General features: G+C 36.9%; 2 protein-coding genes across 2 annotated transcripts; one reads left to right on the plus strand and one right to left on the minus strand.

Annotated features, from left to right (window-relative positions):
* The first annotated feature begins 547 nt into the window (after window positions 1–547).
* LOC118271662 (UPF0047 protein YjbQ) lies at window positions 548–6,175 on the plus strand. The gene is made up of 4 exons (XM_035587781.2): window positions 548–916; window positions 1,117–1,253; window positions 1,907–2,035; window positions 2,700–6,175. The coding sequence occupies exons 1-4, from the start codon at window positions 760–762 to the stop codon at window positions 2,772–2,774; spliced, it is 498 nt and encodes a 165-aa protein (XP_035443674.1). The 5' UTR covers window positions 548–759; the 3' UTR covers window positions 2,775–6,175.
* Window positions 5,922–25,384, minus strand: LOC118272177 (putative leucine-rich repeat-containing protein DDB_G0290503). The gene is made up of 12 exons (XM_050693687.1): window positions 25,214–25,384; window positions 14,358–14,422; window positions 11,212–11,431; window positions 10,656–10,877; window positions 10,377–10,575; window positions 9,364–9,531; window positions 8,415–8,566; window positions 7,557–7,717; window positions 7,113–7,269; window positions 6,742–6,801; window positions 6,507–6,669; window positions 5,922–6,353 (listed from the first exon to the last, which is right to left on the minus strand). Exons 1-12 carry the CDS (start codon window positions 25,229–25,231, stop codon window positions 6,304–6,306), a joined length of 1,635 nt encoding a protein of 544 aa, XP_050549644.1. The 5' UTR covers window positions 25,232–25,384; the 3' UTR covers window positions 5,922–6,303.
* Between the last annotated feature and the right edge of the window lie 297 nt (window positions 25,385–25,681).

Consider the following 25,681-nt stretch of genomic DNA (forward strand, 5'->3'; position numbering starts at 1 on the left):
TATTACTCAAGCCATTTAATGTTTTAAATAAAGTAAAGTAAATTAAATTGCCAAATCACTTACTAGACCTATAACGTTTTGAATCAAATTAATTTGAATATTCGCGCCAAGCGCCAATCATCCCCTACAGCTACAGAAATAGTGTTTGTTGCCAATCCCAAAATCTCTTCTGAATGGTGCAGACTAAAGCAAGCGGGTATTACATAGAATACTATTCTATATACATTTATTATTTTCTAGATACGGGAATATAAATAATAAAAGGACTGAAAAAAAATATTACTATTATATATTTTAAAATAATTCAATAGTTGCATTGAGTAAAATTTTTTATATCTCTTTTACCACAAAGTTACGTATTGTTTACGAAATTGCATTCTAGTGATGTATTTCGAGTAATTTAAGGATAAGCAATAATTCTTATAGCTATTTTTTACTTGCATAATATTTTGTCTCGGAGGCTTGGTCTACCGCGCCGACAATTTTATGAATGAAATTCATGGTGGTTCAGTATTTTTTTTAACACTGACAACATTTATTCGTTTTTTCTCTTTCGTTTGAAGACTGTTTCACTTTCCCGCAGAAAATAGGGTGTCGAATCTGTCCTATAACCTCCGTTATATTTATTACTATTTAAAGATCGAAGATGAATCTTTTATGATAATTGTGGATTAATTCATGTAAAGGTTGTTCTAAGTGATGTTGTGTAAGATCGTTTGTGTTCTTGCGATCACTCTGTAGCGTTTTAAAAAATTAAACATGGCCTCGAACCGAGGAATTCAGATTGGATCCGCGTGGTTTCAACGGAAACTGAACTTGAGGCCGCAGCACCGGGGCGTGCACCTCGTCACTGAGGAGATCCTCAAGCAGGTGCCGGAGCTCTCGCAGTTTGCAGTCGGTCTCTGCCATATCCAGAGTGAGTATCCGCTGCCTTGACAGCATTCCTGTCTTGCCGCCGATGTTGCATCCTTGCCGACTGTCATAATGTATCCTTATTAAAATCTCGCGCTGTTTTACATGCATACGATGTGAAGTGATACAAGAAAATTTTGTTGTGAAATCTCAGCAACGTGATAGTCGCGCGGTAGCCAGCTGATCAATGAATGTTGTTTCCAGTAATGCACACATCGGCAAGTCTCGCGCTCAATGAAAGCTGGGATCCTGATGTTAGAGACGATATGGAGATGATGCTCAATAAAATAGTGCCGGAAGGCTTGCCTTATCGACACTCGTGTGAAGGCCCTGATGACATGGTGAGTGTTTGTTGTGCTAATCATTCATCAATTTTCAATAACCTATCGCAGTCATACTGGCATGAAACTTTACTGCAGTGTTAAATTTGAATTTGGATTGCTTTGTTAAATACGAATTTGCAAAGGAGTTAATTTGTTCTATCAATAACAAATGAAGTATGCATCTCTGCTATTTGCTACTTGCATAAAATAGTAAACCTTACCTGCCAGTTTCTGTGTTAGCTATAACTTTAAATAATGAATTGTGTATTGCTGTGTGCAATGTTTTGAATGCAGAATAGGACCATATTTACATACACTGCTACAATATTTAACAAATAAATCATTAGTATTAGCTGCAAAAATGTTTATGTCCTTGAACATATTGTATGTATTTTAGTTATGCCTGTACTTATGTATTAACATTAGCATATCTTTGCTAAAGTGATGTTAAAGGCTATTTGATATGCAACAATAACCTTGTACTATTTCATTTAATGATAACAGAGGTTAACTGATTGTTACTGTTTTGCTTAAACCACAAACAAACAAGGCAGATTGTAACTTAAAAAGGAGTATGTAATATCTTTACATAGGTACTTTTACATATTACTTGAACTGTGTAGTACTGTGTAGTATCAAATAATTAATGCATTTTTAATGTTGTCTCACAGCCTGCCCATGTGAAGGCATGCTTCCTCGGATCCTCACTAACAATTCCTATCACTGATGGCAAGCTGAACCTTGGCACCTGGCAAGGAGTTTGGCTCTGCGAACATAGGAATCACGCTGGCAGCCGAAAGGTAATGAGGCTTACATACTAGTTAACCCCCTCATCTCTAGGATGATCATAAATACTTAATTAGTACATAATGTTAATGTCTGACAGTACCTATGTACTGTAAATACGAATTTCATAGAAACATTACATTCATACTGTTGTTTGGGATTTCTATTGAACCAAGATATATGTTCAATGTGGCACTCACTTTTTACCAGTTATGTTGTAGGCACCTACTCTCAAAAGATATGACATAAGTTTCTACAGATGGTCAGTTTGAAATATGTACACAAATGTATACAAGTCTGCATTACTAACAAAGTGATGCTGCTTGTTACAAACGAGACAGACAGACAAGATATCGATCCACAATTTTAAATGGGAAATCCTTAGCTTACTATGTTTATAAAATTGGCCAAGAATTTCAAGTTTGCTGTAATAAACTCAGCACAAGAATTATCGAATAAGAGTTGGTCTTATGAGTGTCTCTGATCTATGGGATATTATAACTGCAAAATACTGACAACATTTCTGATTGACGTATACTATTTGTAATGCGGGGTGGATATGTCTGCTGGAAACTTAATATTTAACGCTAGTTGCACAGTTAGGGTACTCCGTACCTTTGCTGACCTAGCTTCTTGAACATGCTTCATAGTATTTACATATGTATTGTTTGTATGCAGGTGGTAGTGACGCTGTCAGGGTGCCCCCGTGACTCACCCCTGTCGCCTGTATCGGCCGCGTCGTGTTCCAGTTAGGAGCGGGGGGGGGGCGCGACCCCCCAGACTCACTCTCACTCGCGCCCCTCCTCCAAAAACACGCGGAGGTAAACCCCGCGCCAACACCTTTTATATCCCGCACTTAGACATAGTTATAAATCTTATCTTCGAACGACAATATGTACATAAGATAAATATTTTGTAACGCTTCGCGAGTCACCTCGCGCGGGACGCCACAAGAGCCCCGGCCGATGCAGGCGCGGTGGCGGGGCCGAGCTCCTGTTTGTAATATAGCGTCCTAGGAATTGAAGGCGCCCTGGCGTCAGCTCACTGCCGCGTCCCGCTGCGAGGTGCCGCGCGACTTCTGAGACATAGTAATGTTATTCAGCCGGTAGAGCTGAGCCCGTTGAACTTGTACATATACATGTGCGATGGTTTTAAAGTATACATAAAGTAATTGTTGTTTTGTTATTGCAACTTGTCGATATAATGTACATAGATCACGCGTGGACGTTGTGACATTCTGCTTCGTAGGTTCGGTTCGGTCGTGGAGGAGGTTCATGTGGCACCGAGTTTCACCATTATAATCATATTCTACTATGTTAGGACAAATTACGAGATAAGGAGTAATGATTTGGATGGATTGAATATTTTTCACTACTGCACTCGTTTAAATTTTTTCGATGTACACTGGAAGACACAATATTTTTTAACATGGCAGCACATTAGACATTTTTATGAATTCGGACACTCATTTTATTCACCAATTTTGTATGTAATCGCACTGGTTAATGGTCAGTTCGTGTAAGATTTAAGAGCTGAATGTAGGTTTACATAGATAAGTACTTTGTACGTGTACGATAGCTCCCTTCTCTCTCCGTGTTAGGTTAGACCTTATTAACGATTAGTACGTGGAACATGTCCATAGCTTTAATTGTGTCACGCCCGTTGTATCAACGGGTCCTTCGCGGGATGACAAAGAGCTAACATTTGGTACCACTAGTTGTAGTTGTATATCATTACTGTTAAGATCATGTAAGTGCCTCGGATTTATGGGGTGGTCATGTATAATTTGCAGACTCGATTCCGAGACTAGGTATGTGAGTCGTGTTAGACAGACTGAACCAGGGCAGAGACTCCGCTCGCTGACGCCCTCGGGTGTTCCGGTCCCACACATCTGTTGCAACGTTTACATTATTTATTACGTGGTTTATATTACACACAGCTGCAATAATCTCTTTGATTACCAAATGTACGAAATCATGGTTAAAATTAATTTCGCGATGTCTATAAAGGCGTATATGTATAGTTGTATGTCTTCCTATGTAAGTTCCATCACATAAGAACAAGTTAGCGTAACGTGTCGGAATAATGTAACAATGTGAACGGTATTAGGGTATACAAACATCACCTATATCCGGCCACATCTATATAAATTAGATAATGTATTGAAATTATCGCGATAGGGGCTCTAAATTGAATCTAAATTTGGGCATAGTCATTATTATACATAGTTATCTGATGAGTAACAAGTAGCGGGTGTTTTATATGATACGAGTCGTAGTGGATATTACATAATGTAATTCATTCACTAATTTTTACAGGGTTGAAAACCTTGTCGTTTTACAGGAATTTATAATATTCATTCCATGTTCGACATTCCATCATCAGCGGAACTAGTGACGTGGCCGGGGCCGCTGGCCAGCCCGACAGCTCCACACTGCTCGGTAGAGAGCTGGTTGGTGGCTGGCCGGCTGGGCAGCGGCTCGCGGCGCGCTTGCGATTGTTTCGTTGCGTTCGGCTTTAGATGTCCCATTGAGATCGCTTGTGTGGCACAATTTTACACTTAAAACTTAGTTAGGAGTTAATAAATTATAAATAGTAGGGTACCGTTGCGTTAAGTAAATATGAAGCGGTGTTGACATGGCACGCGACACGCGACCCGCCGCGTCACGCCGCGCACACCTTGTTTTGATACCACATTGTACAAAGTGTAGATGTCACGTCGGTGGTACGGTCCATCTCATGGACTACTTAGACTTACTTCACTTAGGGAGCTTGTTGTACGTTCATATTTGGGCTTTTGATGATAGATTCACGTTAAACTTTACGATTTTTTAAGTTTTTTGAAATCATATAGACATAGGAAATGTTTTTGGAATTATCTAAACAGCTTTATAAAGCTTAATTATGCTTCGATTGAATAATTATATTGTTTATTAGTTTATCAATATAAAACTTCTACCTACTCTGCATGATCAATGTATGTACTATGTAACAATTGAATAATTTTGCTAATTACAGTCCTTGTTTTTATTTATTCTGCTTTTGTATGTTTACATCGATTATTTTTATTGCTTTTTATTATGATTTGAGTTGTACTCACGGGTGTGTGAAAAGGGTTGGCTATTAAGTGCTTTTTAAAACAATTAATTAAGGAAAAATGTAAATATTTTTTGCATTAATATAGTGTACATGTATGTTTATCCATGTACATAATGGTTCATAATGTAAAAATGTTCAAGTGCTATTTGTGTATGGGTGTTATGTATGACACTAACATGAAGATTGCCTATTTGTTATGTTGATTTAAAGTTCGAATTGAAGTTTCTTTTTAAAGCCATTATAAAATATTAAAATAATGAAATGCATACAATACATTTATAGTAAACGGAAAATCCTATTTAGTACATAAGTATCCAAAGACGTGAAGCGACTGGTTCGCCTAGAGTAACTAACATTCCTTTTTGTTTCGACATTACCAGTTCCGGGGCATGTTTTGTTGTTCCGTGGTAACGTAGGTTAGAGATGTCCCAAGTTAGGCTGTTCACTAACAACGAATGTGTCTAGTGTATTACCTTTAAGTGGACTCCCAACTCACCATCCCCAATGTTTAGAAACTTGTACAGCCATACGTATTGACGTAACCACAGTTGTTATCAGACACATTAACTCAACTTATTATTATTATCAAGAGTTTGTTTGTTCTATGATGATGTATTCTATTTTCAATGTTCATAATTATATAATGGAACAGTTCAATAAATTAGGGCACGGATTTTATCAAATTATTTACTTACGTATTTAATGGATCAATAAGCATAATTCATTTGTTGTATTAAATATAAATTGCACATAGGAAAATGAGGTTGTATTCAGGATTAATAAAATAACCAAAAACGGACGACAAATAATAATTTGTGTGTATATTATTTAAGATCAATAATAAATATGAATATCAATATTATGATTGTACAGTACAGTTGGTTCAATATTTCTTAGAGTATTCCTGTCAGTTGTATATTGTTGATTTTACGCGTTCACTTGTAAGTGACGTTGGGATATCTGTCACGATAAATTTCATTGTATCATATAACTTGTACAATATAAATATATAGATCCACAATTATAAAAGAGATTAAAATATTTGCAAAAGTTAATATTATAAGAGTTTTATTTCACTTTCGTACATATCACCTCACATCAGTCGACTTACGATTAATATCTAAGCGGTAAGGACTTATCTAATTGTTAATTAAATATTTCTATGTTATTTGGTATCATTTGTTTATGGTATTTTCTCTTCGCTTTCAATCTTGTGAGGTCCGGGGCCAGCGTCTGAAAAATTTAATGAAGTCTCATTATAACGTAGAATCGTTCTGCGGAAATGATCACTAATTGATCATTACGGAACTTTGGTTTGAATGCACTTGTTAATGTAATTTGACTGTAGTAAGTAACAATTATAATTAGGTAGTTTATTAAAGGTACCTTTAGTGGTAGGTGCAACCGTGGTGGACTTGGTAGACTCGTTAAGTACTTTCGTAAGACCGAGGGCCATTTGTCGGAACTCGCGGGTTGCTACCGAGAGTTCCCCAATCACGAAGTTAAGGTTCGTCCCTAAATCGACAACGCGTGTCGTGATACCGTCCATCTGGGAACAAAAACAATCCGCTTAATTAGACCCATACAACTTATTGCAATACCATAAAGGCCGTTACCTTACCTCCTGTTTCATTTTATCCATTTTTGGTGAACTGGCATTCACGTACTCCTCAGAGAATGCCTGCGAATGTATGTAGATGTTAGCTGGTGTTTATTTCAATTTAATTTAACAAGTTGTTAACTTAATTGCGTGTTCTTTAAAACGTCGCAATACTTATAATGTGTAGGGCGCAGTGTCCCTTTGGGAACTTATTCGACTGGTTTACTAACATTGCAAATGCAAGTTTGAGATATACAAAAAAGCTATTTATTGTTAGGAAAAAGCTTCTTATATTCTTATCATTTGATAAGAATATACGACGAAATTTATTTAAATTTCGTCGCTAACATTGATCATACAACTGTATACAAAAGTGTGTAGTTAAAACTTACTGAGAGTTTGTTCAACGCCTGGCTGCTCATCATGATTTGCTGGTGCATTATGCCGATCTGCCGCCATACTTGTGACATCTCCGATTCTATCTTCGATCCTAATGCGTTTAGCGCGACAGTCTGTTTCTCTGATATTGTTGTTTCAATGTTGTCTAACCTGTAATCGACAAAATTTATGATATTTACCTTTGTAAATAATATAGCTTCAATTATAAAAACTTTTCAGTTTCAAATCCGAATGCAAACGGTTCGGTGTAGTGGTTAGGTTGCTACTGGGCAACGTGTTGCATGTTCGGTATTTGAATAATTTATGGATAGCAGCACAGTACTTAGCAGTTGGTACAGATTTTTATATTAAGGGTTTCGCTCCCACATAGCCTCTGTGGGCAGAAAAGTGAATGAGGTAGGGTAATAACGAGGAAAAAACTAAGTTCTTTTACTCACTTGACATTGACAGTTTTGTTCATAGTCTTGTGCTGTTGTTTGATGAGTTCGCCGACTTCCATTAGTATCTGATGGACTCCGTACTCGAACCGTTTCTTGATAGCGACCACGTTATCCGCTGTGTCCACGATCATACGTTCGCTCTTTGATAGCAGTTGGACCTGAACATCACAAGTTAAACGGTTACGAGATTAATACGCGTTAGGTCCTTAACAAACCAAATGCTTCTTTCCTTTTACAGGTCTATCATAACCAAAACAGAGAATAAAATTGTTAAGCACGTACCTAAGTACTTACAGGGGAAAATGTGAAAAATATAGCTCTCAAACATGTAACCCTTACATGGGACTTAAAGCTCGAGAATAACGCTTGCGATGCGATTTTGCGAAGCGTGCTTGGCAGGCGGATTCTTGACTCGCGATCCCCACTTGACATACATAACTGGCACTCGACCTACTGAGATCTGCGCCATAGACTTGAGATAGACATCTAATAGAGTCCCTCAATATCCAATACGAAGACAAAAAAATTAAGACACCATCTCTTTTTGAAGTCGTGATTTCTAGTTTTATTGAACTTATTGGCAGTCATTATGGTTTTGATGTCGTCTGGTGGTTGTTTAAATTACCGCTTAGGTCACATCTACATAACAGAGATACGTTTGTCTCAGGTAGACACTGCAGACATACTTCTGTCTGTCCGAATCTGATTATTGTACGATGCCAAACGGATGTTTCAATTAGACTTTAGGAACTCCACCGTTCAGCAGAAAAATGAGAAAAAATCTATAACCGCTCAGAGTCAGAATGGTCCTGAGTTAAGCAGTATAAATAGGTACTTATTTGCAGAATGCTTTACCTCAGTGCGTAACGTGTCGTAGCTCCTGGAGATGTCGGCGTAGGCGCGCTCAGTCATGGTGTTACTCTGCGTTAAGCTGCGCTGAACATCCTCGTTGGTCGTCACCAGCCGCTCACCCATTTCACGGAATTTGTTCAATAACTTTGTCACAGCTGAAATAAGTACAATACAAATAGTCGGCTACTTTTAAAAACCCATGAATGAGCACTTCGATTTTCATAATATAATCTTTAAAAATGAAGTCTCTAATAGGTAATATCTTACATCACCAATTAAGGTCTACTGAGTCGAAGTTACGGAAAAGCCCTCAACAAATTAAAATAAATGTTCACCAGTATGTAATACGTTGGTGTCGGTACCGACCTTTCAACACATAGTTCATAAAGTTGATTAATTAAAATGTTGAAATTGCCTTTATATGTACTTGTATCATGTAGATAGCTACATACATATGTATTTACGTTCTATTACGTTACACGTTGTCGTAGGTAGGTACACATCATACTTATGTCATAATTCGAAAGCATGAGGTAGGTACGTCAATTCATGGTCGAATGTTATTCTTATTGTTGTTTGTTTACCATGACTAGAATCTAAATCAAAACAAAGTAATCGATTAATGGCGGTGTAAATACATGACCAATTCTAATTGTCTAAGTATTTTAAAGTTGAGGTGGGTAATGTTTGATTGCATATCACAATTTAAGAAATTTTGTAGGTACTAAGTAGCTACGAGTATGGCATCTCAGCAGAGGTTTCCAACTAACTAAAATTGCTGAACGGATTTTGAAAACAGCAAGTAAGTGACAGTTAAACAAGAAAATCTTGAAGATATTCACGAGATGACCAGTTTTCAAGAAAATAAGGCTTGGCACAGGGTTCGAAAATGTGTGAGCAATAAAAGAAGCTTATTTCTTTACATTTAAAAGTAAGTTTACACAAAACATACCCATTTCGTTGTTAATAAGTAAGGACTCAGTGGATTTGTTGATGGACTCCATGGTCTGGTTGGTGGAGCGGTGCAGGTCGGCGAGTCTGGGCAGATCCTTCCACATGCTCTCCGCGTCAGACAGCAGACGCTGAATCTTCTTTATTTCCTTCTCTTGGCGTTCCATTACTAAGAAAAATAGAGTAGGTAGCTAATCAATCACAGTGACAACCAAAAAAATCAATCTGGATATTATTTATACCTACTATGCAGCCATTAATGGGTTTTGTATGTATGTATGTGAAATTGTATGTTTGTAAACGCACCCACAACAGGGCAAATATTTTCAAGAAAAATCACTCTGATAATCATTCTGACTGTAACCATATACATTGATAATATCGGGACATTTCAACCACACCCAGTTTGAAACGGTATGTATACCTATCTACCTAACGTAACAACATTCTTTGTCTGAAGTGCGTTTAAAAATGGGTGCGTTTCGAGGAATATCCCATACTCCCATAGGTCCATTAAATTAGCTGTTATCTACGATCTGCTTGCTCGACAGCACAAAGGACTGTTCTAGGTCAACATGTACAGACCTACCTACACACCACAACCAGTTAAATATACGATTTAGCATAGACAGTTATCGAAATAGGTAACAATTAAATTATTCTTTCATTGCAAACGGGATTTAAATTCCACACAAAGGAAATATTTGTACAATATTTATTTGTATTGTAAGGAGTATTAGAAAGTATGTATGGCAAAATAGGGGGCAGGCCAGCAGTTAGTGAATCTATCTATACTTACTAATATTATAAAGCTGAAGAATTTGTTTGTTTGAACGCGCTAATCTCCGGAACTATTGTTCCGATTTGAATAATTCTTTTTGTGTTGAATAGTGCATCTATTGAGGAAGGCTATAGGCTATAAAACATCACGCTATGACCAATAGGAGCCAAACAGAGCGAGTGAAACCGCACGGAAGTAGCTAGTAATGAATAATGCCAAAAATCAACAAGTACCTTCACTCATCTTGCTATGCCACGCTTCATCAGCTAGTGACACTTCGTTCAGCGGCACGAAGTCAGTCTGCACCTTAGTACCGTTGTACTGGTTCAGCTTAGTTTCATACTTGTTGAGGAGTTTCTCAGCTTCTGTTATGTGCTTCTCAAACGGATTCATGTCAGAGCTTACTTCTAAACACATGGCACGAAGCGCTTCCTAGAAGCAAATGTCATGGATTTAACATCAGACTTTACGGTAACAAATAAATTAAATTTTAGTTTGTGTTAGGAACTTACCGGACTTAAACTACTCTTTAGCCCCTTAATTTCTGTTTTGACAGCTTCAATCTTAGCATCAGTGGCATCAAGCCTTCTTATCAAACCGTCACTGCTGCCAGTCAGGCTGTTGTCCAAATCTCCTCGTGGCGCGGCGTCTGGCGCGAGTGCCACGAGAGCCTTCTCTATGTTCCCAAGCACCTCATTGATTTTAGTCTGAGAAGCCTTTTCTCTTTCTTCTTTCTGCAAAAAATATTATGAAGCAGGTGTTATAACACAGGTTTTTAATCATTATTATTTTTTAACGCGGTCCACTCGTCACGTTGTCGTTTTCTTCTGTGATGTGTTTGGGTTTAGTAACATACAAGTTCACACACACATTGATAATACGTGCGGGAATCGAACCTGCGACACATTACGCATTCGCAGCAGCTGGTTGCCCAGTCACTCCGCCAATCTCACGGTTAGGTAGAGTTTGATGGACTATTAAAAATTAAGTCATCAATAGTGTTCAATTAGTATCTATCGTAAATGATTAATAATCACATTATACGAGGAACTTTTATTTCATACAAACCTGTAACAGTATAGTTTCCACGTTCGACAGCCGCTCGTCTAGCCTTGAAATCATGCCTTTCAACGGCTCTAAGGCTCTATGCTTCTTGTCTAGGTTACCTAGCATCTTCTTCACTTGCTCGCCGAGCGCTTTTTCTCTGAACTCATGCCTTTCTAGTTTGTCTTCTGACATCCTGATCATGTGGACTAATGATAGCATAGCTTCTTTGATGTCTTCGTGTCTGAAAACAAAAATCAAATGTAGGAATAATTTTTACTAAAGTTTGTTCCTAATAAATGCCTACTAATTCTAAGAAGGTAATCTTTAACTACAATGACTAAAACAAAATAACAAACGTGACTAGAAAATAAGCGGTAGGCCCTTGTTATAGCCAAAACAGTAAATATTTAAGTACATAATTTACAAATCGATTTCCGATTCGAAGAACATACATTATTTATAAACAGACTAACAACTGTTCCGGTTTTGAAGAGTACACAAAACAAACTGATTTGGTTTAGTGAAAAATATTGCAAACTGCATCTTAGATCGATCTCATTTTCTTAGTAAGGAGAAGAGGTGTAATTAGAAGTACCTATCTATCTAGTTAACAGAGTAGCACATAAGTGGAACCAAAATAACATACAGATGTTCAGTAGGATGAGCTTCCATTCTACCTACGTAGTAAAATCATAAGTGGGTGCTTATGTATTTACACGTAACATTACTGTCGGCCAGTACCTATTTCAAGTGGATCCAGTGGAGGCAGGGGTAGATGAACTGTTATTCAACGATCTTAATTCAAACAAAGAGGTTCTAATTTTATGATTAAACGTTCCTTTCACAGTGTCAACTAAACGGATATGGCTTTAGTGCTTAGCGTAGGACGAACTCCTTATTCATAGCTAGAGCCTAGACGTGAAATATAGCGGCCACTTTAAAAGTTTAAACAATCAGAATCGATCAGATCTACCGTTAAATGTGAATTTGTGTGTTTTATGACTAATAGAGGTTTCAGAAATGTGGGACGTGAAAGTGGAGATAGCCTGATGGTTGTTTGACGTAGCTAGGTACTTAGCAATCTCCTTTCCTAGCTACTGATTAAACCTGATTTCGAAACTTAAAAAACAAGACATTGGCAAATAATGCCGTGGACCGTGGAATACAAACTTTTCATCTAACTTAGTATTCTCACAAGTGTTGTAATAAAGGAGCAAACACACGCATATTACCTACTCTTACCCGAAGATTGGAAACAGACATCCGTCGGTACTCAATACACGCAATCACGACCAGGAGGAGAACGGTCCAAAAATACTATAAAACAAACTATTCAATTACTTCATCAATAAATCAATTAAGAACTCAGATTACACGTGTGTTTTGTCACAGGCCATAAAACGCGACGATCAGTCGAAGCTATTTCGAGTGAGGTAACTGTAACTAAAATACAACGAAATGTAGAAAACAGAACTGGCTTAGTGCATTATTAATAGCCTCAAGTTCTAGTTACTAAACTGCACAGTAGAATAATGCATTCCACATCGCACAATGTGCACTTTGCTGGGTACAACTGTGCAATAGCTCGTGAGTTTACCTGTTACGTCTTAGAGAAAAAGAATAAACACTAAATAAAATAATAAACCTATGTATAAGTGACGAAATAGGTATTAGGTACCTACAGTTAAGCCACAACTTCGTCCAAGGTTCGGTCGCTAATTGTAGAAGATTGTTATGAGAGAAAAGTTCATAGTAATGAAGTAAAAGTTCTTTTTTTTTATCAAGTAATAACACCAAATCTGTAATGGTTCCCAGTATATGGCAATGGGGTTACCCCCTATATTACATGGGACTTATAACACAAATGGTGAAAAATACGTGTCGAAATGTGGGCTTCTCCTTACCCCTTCGGCGATATAAGGCGTGGTGCTGCTTTAAAAGTTCATAGATGTCCATTCAAATAAATCACTAACAATAATAAACTTGGCGGTACAACATGGAGTGAGTTATTAACCATCACATCCACATCATATCTACCCCTTTCAATAGACCATAAAATTTATTTATGGGACTTTTATCGGTTGACGTCATAATTTTAAAAGCTGGGTCAATCAACCTCGTTTTGTGTTTTACTCACCACACGATTTAATTATTGAACGGCTATAAAACTCCACTGCATCGTAAAACAGATCAATCGACGCATGTCTCCACTAAATAAATAAAATTTTAATTAACTTCCTATTCATAGAACATCAATCAGATCCTGAAATAGAAGTGGTTATGTTATGGTCTCCTAGTGGCCCGTTTAATAGAGATTTATGGCTCTCCATGCATTATTTGACGATGCACTTCACTCACAGACAGATAAAAATATTAATTGAAGATTTACGACCGGCTCCATTGACTCAAGTATCTGAATTAAGGGAACGCAAATTGCCATAAAGTTTTTAAAGTTTTCTTTGAATATTTTATGTCAACGATCATTGGTCATCTACTTGTAAGTTGCATCATGTCATTCAACGAAGTGCTAAAAGTTTAAGGGCTATTAAAAACTTTAATAGAAACTTTGATCTAAGGGATTTTTTTGAGTCAGCTTTTTTTGTGATTCCTTTTATAAAAGATGCTAAGATTTATTCTAGATCACAGTTATTTCGGCAGCTCTCGGAATTCCTGCTGGTAGATATTTAATGATCAGGTTTACGCCAAAATATTGATGATTGCCCCGTAAACAGTTTTGCGTCTGTTTATTTTACGACTTTCACAGTTTAGCGCACGAGTTAAACATTGATTGCTTGTAAAATTTTCAAAATATTTCTTTAGGGAGTTCGTTGACCGCAGAAAATCAAAACAACTCATGAAAAATATCACAAAGAAGATTATTTTTCTTGTGAGTCACAATTATTATTATCCGGATCCTTTGTGTATGCCTTCCACCTCAAGATCAATAAATGTAAACATTGTCTGTACTATCCAGACGCTTTCGAGTATATATCTGTAGGTAATGTGGGTTTGATTTAAATAATTCAGCAACGCTGCTATGCGACTGCCTCCTGGCATGAATACTGCATTCAATGCGCGGCTCCATCCAGGCATTGTGGTGGTTCTAATGTAAATGTAACAAAGCTCAGCACACACTGGAGTATGGCGTGGTATGGCGCTGTACTTACGTGATTTCCCGGCATTGTGTGCGTGGTGCCCACAACAGAAGCGCCACGGCGAGCCACCAGAGCCTCTGGGGACAAACGTCAGTTTTATGAACTTTAGTATTAACAATGTCTAAACTAAGTCGAGACAGAGTGCGCCACGTGCTCACTTATTATTAAAATAAACACCTATATAGGTAGGTATAAAAATATACAATATTTAAGCTTGCATCATGTTGACGAGTTTTTTTACATTGTGGTTTTGAGATCTCCGTGTCTAACTTCCATAAATTGATTGTTTACGTAGTTGCCCAAAGGCTAGGACGTTGAAACAAGGGTCAGCGCATTTTTCAACGTCCTGGCCCTTGGGATTGTCCTATATTTCTATGGGTTGTTCAGGGATGTATTAAATCTATGAAAAATAAAATATTATTTTAGAACCTAGCTAAGAAGGTTCAATTTTAGTAGTTAGCCAGTGAGTTTCAATGGGAAATACGAACAAGGACGTTAGATGCGAATGAACTTTTGATGATAAATAAAGTTGGTAACTTAAGTGGTTAAACATTAAGCCAGTTAGTACCAGAGTTAGGTACCTAAGTACTTACGTTTACACAGATCGAAACTAGATCATTAAGCATCGAGTGCATTAGATGACATTATCGGGGCACATAAATTGCAATAGGTAGGTACCGACAGTCTGACACTACAAATGCACCGACCTTCCATTAAGATAGACGGACGGTCTTGTAACTTAAAGACTGATAAAGTCTCTTACATAGATAGACACAACATTGCGAAGGTGTGCAAGACACTGAATGTTAAAATAACTTTATTGAAATAAGTTTTGACTTTTTGAGCACCAGAAACGATACAGCAAATATTAAATCTATAGCTACTAATATAGTAAGTACGGTAGTACTTAATAATGATTCAAAAGTAAAACACTAATGTGTATTCTGTGCCCACATTGACAGGTTTACTTACCAGCTCAGCATAAACTAATACTTAGACGTAGTAAACACCCAAGGTTTTGCAGTTGTCCATAACCAAATGGCAAATTGCATTAGGTACTACCACCGAATTATTAAAAACAGCGCCTATAATATCATTAATGCTGAGCTGGAAAACCAGTTATATCTAGGGTAGGTACCTTACCTACTACCAATAATAAGTAATTTACGTAGACACTTATTTAAAAAGTCTATCTATCTGATCAAGATGTATCTCAAGAACACTACAACACAAACCGGTCGCATATTTAATCCTTTAGCACTCCATTACCATTTAGTAGCAGACCGTAGCACAGACCGTAATAAGTGCATTAGGTATTCCATAAATCAATGTTCCAAACAACAGTAATGTAAGACGGAAGGAAGAAATTAAACTCGGTCGCGTTAGTGTGGAATAACAATAATCGTGACATCAAAGAGGTTTTATTACAATTACAAAATAGATGAGTTAATCCCCTCAGAAGCCATTAATGAATAAATTAAATTACCAGCTACATCTTTATGCACGAGATCGTCGTATGGGTGTTAGACACTTATAGTATATGCTAGCTGTTTATGTAAAAGAGACCTTTGAAGGTACGGTAGCCCTGTGGAGGCTGGAGACTTGACGGCGGATACAAAATACATTTTAAGTTTAGGAAAATGTTATAATTAGACGCTAGTTAAATACCAAATTCTTTTAAAGTTGCGGAGATTGTGTACCTAGTTACCTATATCGGTTCCGCTTCAGTATTTTTTTTTTCTTTATGAAAATCGTATTAGATTAAGGTCTAACAAAGTATGTCAGATCAGCATTCAACAGGATTAGACAGCTAGACAGCAACTGTGAAGCAAAGCTATCTAAGTAGTAGACACTGAACAGACGGTTCTTACATTAAATTAAGCTTGTACTGTGTAAATACATAAATCTTAAACGTCTGATTACGGTAATACAATGGAGCCCTACGTTATACTGTGTCTCCGTTAAATATGATTTACTGGTGAATAATTGAGCGTGAGGTCGCGATAATGCGACCCTTAGTCGTGACGACACTATCTCGCCTGCCGTGGAGAGAATCGTTTAGATTACTTTAGATGTTTATGTTTGCTTGTTAGTTATCTGTGTATCTATGTTTCATTCTTGAATTTCTATGAATTGAACTAGCGTAGGTACCTACTTAAATTGCTACAATAATTATGTTTTCGTTTATTAAAAGGAAACTTGATGAGATCAATTGCCTTTTTTGTCTCATCGGGATACTCTTATGAAATTTGATTTAGGGAGATTCACAGTTGATCTTATCCACCAAACAAAATAGTCTTGTTTTGTTTAAGCAGTAGATTATTTTACTTAGCAGTAGATTATTTTAGGTATTCCTGCGACTGAATGATTGGGAGTTGCAACTTTGAAAATTTGGCTTAGCTTGGCTTCAAATCTAGACACACGGCAGTGTGTCCGCCAAGTTCGAGCAAAAAACCGACACACCGGCCGTGGGTTATATTACACGAACCATTTCGGGCCAAGTTCGACCCACCTATAACTCAAAATTTATTTTATCTACGCATATGAAATTTCTAGTATCTGTCGAGATCTACTTACTTATCTAAAATACAAAATTTCATAAATGTGCCTATTGTAGGTCTTGAGATATCGACGTCAGAAAATCGCTATTTTTACTATACACTCACTGACTGACTGACTCACTCACTCATCAAAAACCTAGACCACTTCCAATGGTCGTATTGACTTGAAATTTGGCATGGAGGTAGGTCTTTAGGTCAAGATAAAGGAAAAAATCTGAAAATGGCCAAGTGTGAGTCGGTTTTAAAAATAATGAAGGTGTAAATTCATACCCCTAAGGAAGTAAAACAAAAAAATTATCTATATCTTCCAATGGCCGTACCGTTAAAATTCGTTACGAAGGTTTATATTTGGTCAAAGTAAAGTAAAATAAGAAAAAAAGAAAATAAACCTTACAAAAATAAATGAAATCCCACCCAAAACATAAATGTGAAAGGCTGCCAAGTTCGATAATATTGGAATGCTTCGCCTATAAAAGAAGTGAGATCTAAATAAGTACCAAGTTCCATACACAGACTTCAGTTAAAAATGATATAACTTGGCAAGTTTTAATAGAAAATTATATACTTGACTCATTGCGTTTAGTAGGTTTATAACAAAGTGTGTAAAAACTTGCCAACTTGTTATATCATTTTTAACTGAGGTCTGTGTATGGAACTTGGTACTTATTTAGATCTCACTTCTTTTATAGGCGAAGCATTCCAATATTATCGAACTTGGCAGCCTTTCACATTTATGTTTTGGGTGGTTGAACCTCACACTACTTTACCTTAGCTAAGAAGTGCGATGCGTGACTACTGAGACAGTGCGACAGTTTTAGGCTGATGACCTTAGTCATCTCATTCTCATTCTTGTCTTTATAAATTTCGGTTATTGAAAATGAACAAAGACATAGATACATAGAATCCTAAATAAATGCCTTTAATAGGTACTTAAGTATGTACTTAAATATTTACCTACTTGAAGCTTACACAATACCCGAAGTTGTCTTGAAAATGTGAGACAAAACCCATGTCCCTTCGCATTACTATGGAGGTGTAAAATCACTTTCTATTCTACTTCACGAGGCGTTATGTTAAAATGTTACCGCACTGCTCAGCTGAATATTCATGGCAGTGGAGCCTTTGTATTGCAGTTAGCATACATACATAATATTTGTTTAAGGAAATGGAAAGAACTAACGTTTCTAGTACATTTATCTCTTCCCTAAATAGGTGTAAGGAGTTTTTCTTCGTTGTATAATTTCATCATTGATATGTATCTTGAGCCATTTTTCTTCTGACGAATCTATCAGAGTCATTTACCTAAGTGGTTACATAACCGAGTGCTTAGCATTTGTTACTAAGGAATAGTTTAAGTAATCATTAAATGTCTGAGTACGACAGTAAAAGTAACTTCGTCTTTTAACTGCCCTCGCTAAGTTCAATGTTTGATCATTTCATAAACCAAATCTTAATAAAGGTGAACGAGCTAAATACAAATACTCAAATTGAATATTACACACACAACACACATACGTATGAAGTACAATGTAAATGGATTATGTTCAATGTTCTTCATACTATACAACTATTTCTCCATGCAACTTCACTCCTTGACTGAACACATATGGTGTTGGCGCCGGCGCTAATAAGTTCCGCCACTGACCTAGCTGGAACAGCGGTTGAGATCTAACACCGGCCCAGCTAAGGCAATCAGTATGACCAGTCAATGTGATTGAGTTATAAGTACTTAGATATGAAATATATATTGATAAAAATCCAATCTATGTTATAGCATCCATGTAATAACAATGAACCTAGAAAAGTCTAACTCGACACAACTCGGGCAATTTCGTTAGTTAAGTTACCGGGATCGATGCCCAGTTTAGGCAAAGTATAGTTTTTTTTTAATTATCGTAATAGTCGATTCTACATACATACATATAAAATGGGATTTAAAGGCGTGACGTGATTCCTGTGTAGTGGGAATAATTGTATGTCTTTTCTATCGATGATTAGGTAAAATATCTCATTACCTAACTTACTTTATATGGTATAGGATAAGAACAAGGTAAGGTATTGAGCTGATGATGGTGATGTAGAATGTAGGTAGATACTTGCTAAGATTCTAAGATGCAACTGCGTAGGAATGTAGGCGTCTCCATTATAATTATCCTCAGTAGAGCTTATAAAATCTAATTAACATAAATTGCTGCATTTTCCTCGCTTCATTATGAATACCTGTCCGAGGCTGTTTGTAGTTTTAGGTAAAGTAAATAGTAATTCATTGCGACAAATACCAATGATGCGTACCTAGTATTTATTTACAAAATATATTTTCTCTTGTATCGTGGATGCGTTTATAAACATTCAGATTCACGTACGTACACATCACCACTCTCGGATCCGGAAAACAATAATAAACATCAGGCATCGTATAAAATGTTATCAAGTTGTTACATGTTGTGCGGGAATCGAACCCCCAGCATGTTAAGCAGCAGCTGGTCGCATAGGCACTACACCAACCACATACATATAAAGCCGTAGAGGCGTTTTCAGGAGATCTTTCCACACACATGTAAATAGATTTTTGTCTTCAGTGGACAAAAGATAGGTACTAGTCTGCTATCTTCATAAGTAGGTACCTATTGTACCTAATCGCTACGAATTTAAGATACAAGATTTCTTTGAAGCGATAGCTTGAGTTCGAATGGGCACAAGCTCTTGGAGACCTAAGCTAAGCTATTAAAGTAAGAGAAGAATGGACGGAAATGAATTCTTGAGCACGTCTCGACTAATAAGACCGTTTCAACTCCTAGCGAAAGTTTGCTTTAAATCTCTGCTAAGTAGCAAAAGTATACATATTATATTAGGTATTGTGTAGGATATCAGATGTTAGATGAGCATTATCATTTGCAGTGTCATATCACATCAACAGGGCTTTAACAATTTACAAAATTCTCAGTTTTAGCACCGACGAGTCATAGTCTGGAAAAAATATCTATGGTATGATGTTTGTAAAGTATAAAATCATAAACGTTTAAATTGCCAATAGAATGACTAAAAGCTCATCAAGGTTTTATTCTTTCACGAATAGTGTTAAGGATGATGGAGGCAGCGCACTGTTGGGTCATAGCCCTACTACAATCTAAATTCTCACGGGAAAGTGAGACTACATATTACACATATTATACAATCATTACCTATGTAAGCAAGAGATAAATACAGTCCAACTAGGTATCTACTATTTAGGTATTGTTTAGGGTCAACTTGACCCAATGAAAGCACACATCAGACGCACAGCGCCGGATCTGTCTATTAGTTTTCAATCAACTTGTGGGGACATAAAGATTAGGGACAACTGTTGCGAGTTTATGATTGTAAGGTCAATTACTTTGACCCTTTGATACTATGCCATCTATTCGGTACGGTATGTATGGGGAGTCATATAATACTGGTCATAGATCTCCAATGATGTCGATGCAACTGTCAGATGTCGTAAGAGGTCAATAAAATGGTAATTTTTCATCATTGAATGCAACTTGAGCTTGATATATGATGTATGATGTTGTTTGGCAGTTTGTTCGATGTAACTAGTGAAAGTTTATTGATAGCAATCGATTTTTATTATTGGTTAAATAGTTTTGACATAGAAATTGATATTGATGTTGGTGATATAAGAATGTAATTGATTGAAGTTGATACTTGATCAGTGGGAAGAAATAGGTCGGTTGGTGTTGACCACAGGTGTTGACCTTAATTTCCCCGTTCTTTTACTTTTACTAATTTTTTTTTGATATGCTTTTCTTCAGAAAAACTATTCGAATATTACGATTGACATACCGAGACAATAAGAGCCTAGTCACCAGGCCAAGTAAGTATTTTGGTAAGACGAAAAGGAGAGCCCCGTGTAAGTCATTATACGAGTATTTATCGATCGATCAATTCAAACACGAAACTAATTAACAAGGTACTTAGTAATATTTATATCTCTAGATGAGCATCAGCCGGTTTGCAATCACTACTTACTCATAATAATTACTGGCATCTTCAAACTTCTTTCTCTTCCGGTATTTAATATAATCTCTTTTGCAACATAAATTCAATTAGAATCGAGTGCGTAAAGGAAAATGCATGGTCATTAATGTGGTTTCTTGTATCGACCTGGTTTCCAGGTGATGAGGGCTGGATTAAGATAATATCTATGTGTATAGGTATTAGCGACACATGACTGGATTAGACTATTGCCATAATTCCTAGATGTGAATAACCAACAGAAGATAATCCAAGACTCTGAGATAACTACTCCAAGCACTATGTGTAGACCGTAATAGCCTAGATATAAAAGCTGGATACATTTTTGTATTACCTAAACACCTACCATTGAGTCTGCAGTTAAACTTAGTGAAAAGAACTACAATGGCATAGATTAAGGCCGCGTTTCCATTGAAGCGGAGCGGGGCGGAGAAGAGCTTAGCGGTGCACGAATTGACCAATCACTATGCTCGAAATCTCCGCTCCGCTTCAATGGAATCAGCATGAGCGGGGCAGAGCAGAGCTGAGCGGATATTCATAAAAATATATGGCGAGACGATGCGGTGCGGAGGGCAGCGGGGCGGTGCTATGCGGAGGACAGCGGGGCGGTGCGGAGCAGCGCGGTGCGGTACTGTACTGTACTTAAGACAAGGATAGTGACACTAACACGACGCCAATGCTAACGTGTGACAGAGACATATAATCGAGTACCGAGTATTGTCGAATAAGCACGAAGATTCACGAAGTAACCAAAAAGGGATTCCAAGTAGCGTGTGTGAGGGTGTTGTTTATCGATTTTCTTAAAATCGATTACTACGAAACAAATTACTTATCAAACAAAAATATATTTATTTTCAATGTTATATTGATGTTTTAAATTTTCTTAAACAGTCGTTACTCAAATAGTCGTTAATGATAATTGATATTCAAGTAAATCATAACTTTCAATTGAGAAAATACTTTCTTTTAGTTTTATTTTCATGTCGAAATATCGTTTATAAAATTAACTATATTTGTAAATCTTATTTAGTTTAATATATCATATAAAAAAAACAATAAACTCTAAATGAAAATATCGATTGCGATATTTGATCGATAAAGGGTCTATTGTATTTAGACACATGGTCAATCTCTCAATATGATTCCAAAAGTATGCTCCGCTCCGCCTCACTTCACTCCGCTGACCATTTTTCACCGCTCTTCTCCGCTCTTCTCCGCCCCTCTCCGCCCAGCTCCGCGTCAGTGGAAACACTGACAACTTTTCACCGCTCTTCACCGCTCTTCTCCGCCCCGCTCCGCGTCAATGGAAACGCGGCCTTAGAGTTTAGAGAGTTAGCGAAACCAAACCTTCCTATTCTGTCTCCAACGTGGGCGTAGGAACGGTTAGTGATGAGCTAACTTTTTAAAATATAGTCAGTATTTTGGCACATAAATAATGTGTCAACTTTCAATTTAATGTTCCGTCTAGCTGGTCGAGGCACGTGTCAGACTGATAAATAAGTTACAAGAAATCGTTTATATTTTTATTTTTTTCGCTTTACAAAATTCTCGTCAATAGCGCCGGGGTGCCGGATGTGTCAAAATACAATCCTTACTAAGCTAAATACATCATGTGTCCAATGTACAATAAGGGGTCGTTAAACCTTGAGCCTTATTTAGTTTTTTATATCAATCTCAATAGCAGTTTAATTCAAATTACAGCTTTAAGTGGAGGAACACCTTCCTCTCTGTAGAAAACGAATTGAATTTACACGTCAATTTAAAGAATCCCTCTTCAAGTTCATGACTCGACATTTTTACGTTAATTTAACGGCTACCGGTTAAATTGAGTTCATCTCGTTGGGCCACTGGATATTTTTTGTGATGTCTTACTTTATCCTTTCTCTATAACGATTTTAAAGTCCTTCCTTTTCGCTTGTTAAGAATACTTCTCCATCGATTTATTCGAGTAGATAGCTAAAGTGTATACTTACCTAAGTTGTCAAGGAAAATTCATTGATTGATAAATGCAAAAGATGCTGTTTGCTTAGATTGAAGGCAATGGTTCAAAGTAGGTAACAAGTCTAAAAAAAATTTAAGGATATAAATGTGGAGACTGGCGCACACGCACTAATAGACACAATAATCCTATTTTAGATTGAACATGTCACAAAGCGAAAGGAGTCTAGGTTCTGAAACAACGTGCAGGCCTTGGCCGGGATCCAGCCCAGTCATGCAGACGGACAAAGCTTTCAACCAACTATGTTATTCATTCCTACTAGCTATTTGCCCTTTCCGACTAGGATGACCGCGAAGTTGACAGCACAATACATGATTACCTCTACTCCTATCTCGTTGCGAGGTGCAAAAATAGTTTTGAAATCATGTGGTTTAAGGCAATATGCTCGTCCCTTATTTACGTGGGACTATAAACACTAATTATCAGGGGTTATACGAAATTGGCTTAGGCCGCAGTATGTTTTTTACCCACTAAACAAAATAACACCAGGATACTGTACCGCAATCGTTTACAAGCGCAAGTTCTTCGAGCCATTCCCCACTTGTCAATTCTACGAGTTTCAGAAAACAATTCTAGCCTATTTGATTAGACAATCACTTAAACAAAATATATGCAAATAATTTGCATCCTATTCTAAAAAAAACACTTGTCTAGACATTCAATAGAAAAGAACTTTCAATTTCCATCCTGACCTCTTCAATCTGTTTATATTAGGTAAAGTATGTACGTATTTCTATATTTCTCGCACGAGATTGTCCGCAATTTGCGACACTAGTCATTAGACTAGACCGCATGTCGTTCTAAACTGTGACACATTCTTTGTGTCGCATCTTTGTAACAGTTTACAGTTAGATGTTAACCCACTGCTATATTTAACTCAAGTCATCTGCAACTAGGCACAGTTCAACTCTATGGTATCAATTAGGCAAGAATCTAGTATCTACTACGGAGCTAGATCTTCATTTTTACTTAGCCAAAGGGCTGAGAACTGATCTATAGTAATAGAGACATGGAATGGATCCCGGTCCCGATATAAAGAAACTGACGAAAACAAATGTTATCTTAAAGTAGGTATACATAAAGTATTCCTTGAAGTATAGTAAAGTATAAAGTACCGGAATACTCATAATTTCATATTTTTTGCTACTACTGCTATTATCAATCACTTAAATGATAAAAATTTAATAATATTTACGTAGGTACTTATTTTTTCTAGAGCTTGAGTAAACGAGGACAGTTCTCGGTACAAAACTTTATCTAAACGAAAACAAATATTGCATACCGTACACAGATATGCACTTACCAATTAGGCAATACGAGCACATTGCAACACTAACTACACTCGTTCGTAAATAAACGGAGCATCATAAAGATACCTATTCGAAAACCTACAAAGCACATTGAGTCCAATTATCGTGGTCGCAAAACAAACGGAGAGCTCGTTAAATATGCGCGTACGCAAAACACGGGCGAGAAGGTGCGAAAAGCACGTTAATGCAACACCTTAGGGCAATAAACTTTTGTATCGACATCGGCTACTTGTTAACCACACTAATAAAAGTCTCAAGTGTCCATGCAAACATTATTACGCATCAATAAGTTACGTTAATAATCTTAATGTCATAATAAGTGAGCTAGCTCTGTTGTTTTTCTAGCCATTGGGTATATTGATAACAAGTCTTTGCTCTAATAATATGTGACTTAATTCCAATGACCCCAATGTCAGCTTCCAATTAATTTATTTACCTACGAAACAATCAATGTGTTTAGGGAATAATATCTGAAATGTAATAAGAATTACTTATAATTAAATTATTTTGTTAATTTGCAACAACTAAGGGCGCAGGTAGGTTATTGGTGTTGATATTCGTGTTCTGTCCCATTAGCAGTTTGTATTTATTTCCTTACGCAATATTAGGCCTATCGGCCGCAAAGACAAAACATCTTTTTTGGCGAATGCTTCCTTGTTTTTAATATTCTGAGATAATAACTACATATATTGATATATAAAATATAATACGAATGCGTTCTCTACTACATCGTGTGTTTTAACATATTTTTTTCAAGTGATTTTTTCAAGATTAAAATGTTTTTCCAAGCATCAAAGCAACCATTTAATTAATCATCCGATGTATAGAAATGATTGTCCTGTACCTGTATTATAACATTTTATTATAGCATCTCATTTAAAATGGTAATCTCGTGTGACATGTTCGTTGTAAGCAGTTATTATAATCCCATCTCGACTATCTTAACTAAAAAGGTAACACAAAAAAAAAAAAAAATAAACTCACCGGGCAGTGTATCGCCATGTCGCCCTTTTAATTCTAAATAAAACTAGGAAGCACCCTTTGTTCGTTTTAGTGTAGCACTGAGACGTGCGCGCCGATGATTCTAAATTAGGCAGAGCGCGAGACTCCGTCCACGCGCGCTGTCCACTGCGAACTGACGGTGAACTTTACAGAGCTGCGCCGGCGCCGGTGCAAGCCCCTCAATGCGCCTGCTTATAATCACTTACTCACGTACACTTCGATCAACATTCCAAGGGTTGAGAGGTCTGTATTTTTGGACGCCATCAATCAATGTGCTCTTTGCTAATCCTCGAACCCTCAACCTACTTAATACAACAAGATCTGTTCTCGATAAAGTTCATATAACAAAGTCTTGTTAATTAAAATCAAATCTCGATGATACCATCACAAACATCAGGTTAATTATGCCAGGACATTGCTCTTTTGATTTCGGTCAAGTCAATATACGCA

The sequence above is a fragment of the Spodoptera frugiperda genome, chromosome 5 (assembly GCF_023101765.2).
Source record: "Spodoptera frugiperda isolate SF20-4 chromosome 5, AGI-APGP_CSIRO_Sfru_2.0, whole genome shotgun sequence".
NCBI classification, from domain to species: Eukaryota; Metazoa; Arthropoda; class Insecta; order Lepidoptera; family Noctuidae; genus Spodoptera; species Spodoptera frugiperda.

Coding starts and splice junctions, on each gene's coding strand:
- LOC118272177 (XM_050693687.1), bottom strand. Junction 8,567..9,363: donor ACTTATTAACAACGAAATGG/GTATGTTTTGTG, acceptor TACTTATTTCAG/CTGTGACAAAGTTATTGAAC. Junction 6,354..6,506: donor GGTTGCACCTACCACTAAAG/GTACCTTTAATA, acceptor TAAATTTTTCAG/ACGCTGGCCCCGGACCTCAC.
- LOC118271662 (XM_035587781.2), top strand. CDS start 760: ATGGCCTCGAACCGAGGAATTCAGATTGGATCCGCGTGGTTTCAACGG. Junction 917..1,116: donor CGGTCTCTGCCATATCCAGA/GTGAGTATCCGC, acceptor TGTTGTTTCCAG/TAATGCACACATCGGCAAGT. Junction 1,254..1,906: donor GTGAAGGCCCTGATGACATG/GTGAGTGTTTGT, acceptor GTTGTCTCACAG/CCTGCCCATGTGAAGGCATG.